The sequence below is a fragment of the Sturnira hondurensis genome, unplaced genomic scaffold (assembly GCF_014824575.4).
Source record: "Sturnira hondurensis isolate 20B ecotype Veracruz unplaced genomic scaffold, ASM1482457v3 Scaffold0006413, whole genome shotgun sequence".
Taxonomy (NCBI): Eukaryota; Metazoa; Chordata; class Mammalia; order Chiroptera; family Phyllostomidae; genus Sturnira; species Sturnira hondurensis.
In genome coordinates this window covers 12,279,756-12,286,811 of record NW_028079044.1, presented here as the reverse complement: position 1 = coordinate 12,286,811, position 7,056 = coordinate 12,279,756, and the positions used below count along the sequence as shown (strand labels likewise).

At 35.6% G+C, this 7,056-nt stretch overlaps 1 protein-coding gene across 1 annotated transcript in view; it reads right to left on the bottom strand.

The window, feature by feature from the left end:
- Positions 1 to 788: 788 nt before the first annotated feature.
- The window catches only part of EHBP1 (EH domain binding protein 1), a 361,085-nt gene continuing 354,817 nt past the window's right edge, over positions 789 to 7,056 (bottom strand). Inside the window, exons 24-25 of the mRNA XM_037049039.1 lie at positions 1,187 to 1,301; positions 789 to 971 (exon numbers count right to left, since the gene is read on the bottom strand). Of these exons, the coding sequence (XP_036904934.1) occupies positions 881 to 971; positions 1,187 to 1,301 (206 nt within the window). The 3' untranslated portion in view covers positions 789 to 880. The remainder of the gene's footprint in view (positions 972 to 1,186; positions 1,302 to 7,056) is intronic.

Genomic DNA, 7,056 nt, shown 5'->3' with positions numbered 1-7,056 from the left:
AACCATTTTCACACACAAAAATGACAGTGCTATGCAAGAGAAGAAAATATTAATTGGGGGATTTACTCATAGTGGCAAGACAGACTTTTTATCAATACAGAATAAATATTAACAGCATTCTTGAGCCAATGTTGAGACCCAACAAAATGTAGGAACCAAGCTAGATGTAATAAATAATTATCCAAAGGAAAAGATGGCGCATTCTCAGAAGATAAGACCTCTTTGTAAACTGATGCATGTCAATTAGTCCCATCCTCACAGCTCACCTTCAAATCACAGGACTTGTCTCAGGCTAATAATAATGTTAAAGGGCCATCCTCTGAGGAAAGCAGAGGAAAGGAACTCTCCTATCCTTACAGTGAAATGCAAAACAATGGCAGAAAATACCACTGGTAAATAGAACACAGTTTAATAAGTAGATTGAATATGATCTAACTATAAAATTTAGGGTTACATATGGCAGGACTGGAAAAAATCATTCATGACATTTTTCTTACCCCCCTCGTACCCCCCCTCCCACCATCATTATGCTATTAACAACAACAAAAAAATGTTTTCAAATATCCTCCCATCAAAAAATGAGGGTAGGGTGTTCTTTTCTTTCTTCTTTGAATAATTTCTTGAACACTCCCAATATTAATCACTCACAAGGTGTCTGTGCGAATCTATTCCACATAATATCAAGGAAATGGTTAACCCACTCAAAAAATCCTTAAAGCTGTGTATATTATCTGGAAAGGAGGAAAAAGGGTGACGGCGGTGGTAAATAAGTACAATCCAGCCAAACAGAATGTTAAAAGTTTTAAATCAACAACGCGTCTGACTTTCTCTGGTCTGGGGACCCAACACTAAGATGTTGGCAAAGAGTCTGGTCCGGCTGCTACTGAAGAACACATTTCTCTTCTTTCTTGGCCATCTTGCCTTTGTTTTGCTCCAGAGTTCGCTCCAAATGTTCATCTTCTTCTTCGGCCCTGGAAGTCGAACAGGAAACAAAATTATTTTCCTTCATAGAGAGCAAATGGCACTCCCTTTTCCCCCCTGCACTCCGTGCCCCAGAGGGTATGGGCATCAAGGGGCCAGCGGGAGGCTTCCCTGCCCACCAAAGACCTCTGGGCTTAAGTTTCCAAAAACTTCTGGGCCCCTCAGCAGGCGGCAGAGCCTCGACCCCGACCCCACCGCCACTCACTGCTTCTCTTGCGCGTCTAGGTCCCTGACGAGCGCGTCGCGCTTGTTCACCAGAGCTACCAGCTCATCCAGCAGGAGTTGCTCACGTCTCTTCTGGGCCTCAGTCTTCTGCCAGTCTGCAGAGGACAGGAGGCTCGTCATCCGCCCGTTGGACCTCTGCACACCCCACCCTCCCCTTCCCGCCTTTTTCAGTTTCCTTTTATTTCCCCGAAAACCGTATTACAGAACCACTAGCTAGTGTTTTGCGGAGAGTTTGTCAGTCATAGTAACAATTCACCTCTAAAACCCTGCTTTCTAAAATTTCCCGCAGATGGAGATGGCTATGGCTGAGCTGGAACCAGAAAAGGGGACCAGGTGTGAGCCAGTGGCCAGCCGGAGGCGCGCACCTGATTTCAGCCGAAGTGGGGGAGGGAGAGCTGGAGGCCCGGAAGAGGTCGGCCCGAAGCTCGGTGGTGGGGGATGTGGGTAAATGAGGAGGCGGGAAGCAGAGATGGGCGATAAAATCATTCTGAAAAGGCTAGAGAATCTGCTTGAGAACCGATTCTCCTCCCCCACCCCCAAGCTCACCCCATACAGCCCATTCTTCGCTAATTTCCTCTTCGCTCTATTTTAGCAGTTGGATGTATCTCACACTGGGCGCCATATGCTTCACAATAACTTTAAAAGTAGTGAATCGGCTAATTAGCATTTTTCTTTGAAGTAAAAAATAAATTTGCTCTGCAATATTACACTGCAGCTCTCGATCGCATCACAGCCAGTTTTCTTTTGGAGAGGTTGGCTGGGGATTTCAAATCAAAGCACTATTGCAAAGGAAAAATCACATACTTCTTTTTAAAACCCCATGTTAAAGGTTGGAAAATCCGATGGGCAGTGCCTTTTTTCCATGGGCAGTAGCAGTTTTTTGGTTTTAGGGTCCAAAATATATTTCGTAATCTTTGCTGGTCTGATAATTTCCTTAAGATGAGCAGCAGTTTGGTTTAATAAAAACAGGACCTAATCGAACATTTAAAGCACTTTTGAAACCAAAGCCAACTGCTCTCTGGCCAGACTGTAAGGGCTTGTAGCTGTCAATCAACTCCCAGTCTACCCCGCCTCCCTCATTAGGAAGGTAAACAATGAAAAGAAGAAGTAGATGATGAGGCAGATAGCAGAACAAATGAGGACCTAGAGGGAAACAGGACACCAACTTAAAAAAAAAAAAAAACAAGCCAAGGCCACTGACTCATGCAGCCCCCTCCCCCTGCAAAGGCACTTTCCAAAAAAAAAAAAAAAAAAAACCCAGAAAGAAGTGCAATCCTTTCGCGTTTCTCTCTTCTCTCCATTGCCCTGGGCAATCATGTTAAAACTCACATGGCTGGTGCTTATTCAGATAAACCTAACAATGCACACCGCTGGTTACCATGTGAATCTTCAGAAACCACACAAGAATGTGCTGGTTCAAATCCCCCCTACCCTCTCCAAAGCAAAATTTATTCAAGACAGCAAACTGCTCAGCAGCTTTATGAAAGCAAATGGTGCTAGAGGGAATTCTATCTTGTATTTACAAATTAAAAATTAGATGCATCATCATGCAATAAAGGCTAGAATAGCAGCAAGAAGCTAAAATGGTTTATTCAATTTTATCACTATTCCTTTCATTATAAGCTCAAAAACATATATACATATACATGAAACATGCCATATATTAATTATCCACATTCAATACAAAACCTCACACAAATAAACGGTCACATTGCATTCTCATAAAAAATCTTTAAAAAAACTGTACTTAATAAAAAATATTCTATAGGATGGAGAATAAAGAAACTATTACTATGGAAAGGTATTTTTTCTAAGCCCCCCAAATTTTGAAATAATACTGAAACTAAAACTGAAGAAAAGCCCTATCTATAACAATTTTATTCCTTGGATTAAAATGCTACTGAGTTTCAGGAATGCTGGACAATTTTCTAATCTGGTTCTTGTTCTTCATCAGTCTCATTTTATACACCAGATATATTACTACACCTCTTCAGGTTGGGAAGATCTTAAAGGTCATCTAGTCTAATTTCAGGTAACCGTAGTTCTAGAAATGTTAACTCTGAGAAAAACCTGCTGAATTTATAAAAAATTTGTAACTGAATTTTATAATTATTAAGATTGCTAATTTTGATGACTACCAGTTTTTCCATTCCAACAAGAAATCATTCTGATTATAGCTTTAATTTATAATTCTTTATTTCTAAAACATTTTGATAAAAGTTTACAACTGGAAAATTTTCTCCACCATACACTTAAAAACTATAGTTAAATGGAAAAATACACAATTTTTTGAAATAATAAAAATTTAAGACACATAATTTCTTATTTAAATTATCCTTCTCTGCACTTGACCAGTGATTTTTAAGGCTTTAATTAATAATCATAAATATCAAGATTTCCTTAATTTTTTTAAAAAATAAGACTAACAATATATATGAGGGAAAATATTTTTAACCCCTGAAATAGAGTAATTTTTTAAATCTTAACCTTTTCTATGCTCAATTTCCCATAACTGTAACAAAAACATTTTAAAGTTGTAAGTATTTAGGTACTTTTCATCATTTCAAATTTAATTGACATGCTAATTTAATATGTTCCAGCATAAATGAATAAGATTTTTCAAAATAAATCTGTTATTACAATATTAATATCTATCTATAAAATATTAGTCATTATAGAGAAAATAGCTATGTGTAGTGAGCACATTTTATATTAGAGAAACTATTTTTCTTTGGATTTGCTTTTCATGGGAGTAAATTTATATACACACATAATTATCCAAATGCTAGTTTGGTACATTAAGTAAATTATCTTGATGGTTTAAAAAAAATATTTAATACCTTTAAAACTGATCAAGAGTCACATTTGTATGGTCAAGTCTAAATTTAAAAATTAAAAAATTCCTTTTTAAGATAGCTTTAACTAGATATAATGTTATGTTTTAAAAACTTGTATGTAACTTTATGTGTTACCTATTACATGTTTTAAGTATTATTCACCTATAACTCCAGTCACAGCTAGTTAGATGCACCGACTTTGGCTTGGGCAGACTATAATGTGTGTTCTGATTAATTTCAAGATTCCAGTATACTTTTGCTACAAAAGCCATATCTTCTCACAACAAACAGGATTAAGTTCTGATGCTGCATTTGAGCCAAAGTGTTGAAATAAAGACATTTTGTTTATGTCCATGTGCACTGAATTGTTTTGTTAATTTAAAAAACTTTTTTATATATAGGGCCAATTATTTATTCCCGATTCGATTTATTTGCTGAAGTTGATAACTATCTTGGAAAAAAGGAAAAAGAAATACCTATAAATACTTTTATAGAGAGGACCTAAAGTTCTTGTAGTAAACCTTCCACCTTGCCACTAAAAATAAGCCGGCACTTTGATGAAAATTAACACTAGTTTTGTAAAGAGCGCATTGGGGGATTGCAGTCAAGTCTTATCTTTAGTTCCAGTCAACTAGCAATCCTGAAAGAGTTTGCATCATCATCAGAGCAGGCCATTTGATAGGATTCTACCGCTGTACCTAATCAATCTATGGAAGACTGTGGTTGTGCTGTGCAACAAAGCTAAAATAGATTTACAAATGGGGTTTTAGGGGATAAGCTCCTCCACAGGATTACATATTGATTTTAAATATAAAAAGCTTATCATATAAACCATAACTACAAAAATAGTGAACCTATGCATAAATCCCTTTAGAAGAGCACCCACTTCAAACTCTAAGCCAAGAATAAATCAAGATGTACAAAATCCTAGAGAAGATCCATTTCTTGTGCAGAAAATGAACATACCACTTTCTAAAAGCCCACCCCAATGTGTACAGAAATGAATTTATCTTTCCTAAGGGGGCATTAAATAATCCGGAACAAAAATAACTATAGGAAAGTATCTGAAAAATGTTTGTTAGCTTAAGGGATCCTACAACTTAGCTCAGCAGAGTGAAACTCCTGCTATGAAAAACACCTCAGGGGGAAAACAAGGCAAAAAGCAGGCCAAAGTGAGTACTGATTCTCAGAAGAATAGATGTAGTGAACATTATTATTATTATTTTGCTCTCAAACCAAGCTGTTCATATTTCTTTCAATATGCTGTGGCTATTAATATTGTGTGCTTTTCTCCCAGTGAATGGTTTCAGCAGCAGATTTATTTGAAAAGATTTTAGTTTATTTAGTAGAAAAAACATCTTATGGCTACTACATAGAAGAGGTGAGAAAGAACAGAGGAATGAACTTTAAAACAGGAAAACAAAGCAAAACCAACTAGTGTTGCCTGCTCGTGTGTTTTCCTGTGGTGTTTGTACATTGCAAAAGACTACTGAACTAACTACGTGTGTGTCACATCCATTCTAATGGTTGGCTCAGAACTGGCCATTTCGATGGTCAGTGTCTCTCAAAGTCAGGCCAGTTCTCACAATGCCTAGGCTAGTGCGACAGCCCTCTCTATAAGAAAGTGTCTTTATTTGTAATCAACAGGCTGTTTCTTTCCTCCAAGTCTCTCTCTCTTCCCCCCCCTTTTTTTCTCTCTCAAGCAGCAACAGAAACTGGCTAAGAGATTTAAGGCACAACCACATATGAAACAATGGTATTAGTTAAAAATAAAACAAAACAAAGTTTGAAAAAGAAAAAGTTATTTTTTTTCTCTCTTAACAATTACTTCTTTCTACTAGTCTTCCATATGTATAAGAAGTGCACGCAGATAAAATATTATATTATTTAAGATCATAGGTCTGGTATGTAGGGATAGGATTGCCAATAAAACTGGGATCTTTTATATGTGTCATTGCCCTCCTTTTAAGATGGTATTTCATAATAATATTGGTTTTAGGATAGAAGCAATAGCTGCCTTAAAAGTCAACTGTATTGTATCAAGCTGTATTTTAGGGATGATTTCACTTATTATTGCACACGAGGGAGTGGGCAAAAAAATTTTTTTAATTCTCTGTATTGAGCGTAGTGTATAATAAATCTATATAAAAATTATATAATAAATTATGTTATGCATACTATATATACACATACATTTTAAATTGTACACAAATATATATACCATATAAATAGTATTCGCTGTACCTACCTTTCACTATTGAGCTTTACAATCTCTTAAAAACTTTAATGACCACAAAAATTACATACAGATGAAAAATACCATTTAGTATACTTGTACATTTTATTTCAATGGCAAGTTTCACAGAACTTCTTAAATAAATTTGACAAATTTTACAGTCATTTTCAGTGGTATAATTTGATACATTTGGATTGCCACTTGTAGAAAATTAGCTATCCGAAACCTTTAAAAATGAGTCTGATTTCCAAATGAGGATTTGTAAGTGTTGTTAGTAACATTTATCAAGTGAGATTATGGGCCATAAAAGTAATTAAAAATAAAACTTCTATAAATGTGTAAGATACTATTTAGATAAATAAGCATGTATTTTATCTAATAACAGTATTAATTAAAATGTTATAAAAATATATGGTTTCATTTGTCTTCCCTTTACAAACTTAACTTTCCAGTTTTTGAACTAATTAGAATTGACTTATTATAGATCAGGTACCTTATCAGGTAAAGAAGGAAATTACCATGGACAGTCAATGGGTTAAGAGGTCAATATAGAATAGGAAAATCAATTTGCATTGATTAGACAAAAGGTCCATTTTACAGAGCCCAATGGATTAGCTTTTAAGCAGACAGACATCTTTAACTATGAAACATTTTCAACTAAGTATAAGAACAGCATTCTAAAACACCCAATAATTTTTTAAAAATCTTATTAGTATATGCCATAGTTAAGCTAGCTGATGTTTACTGATATTATGAACCATGCTTAGGATTAGTACA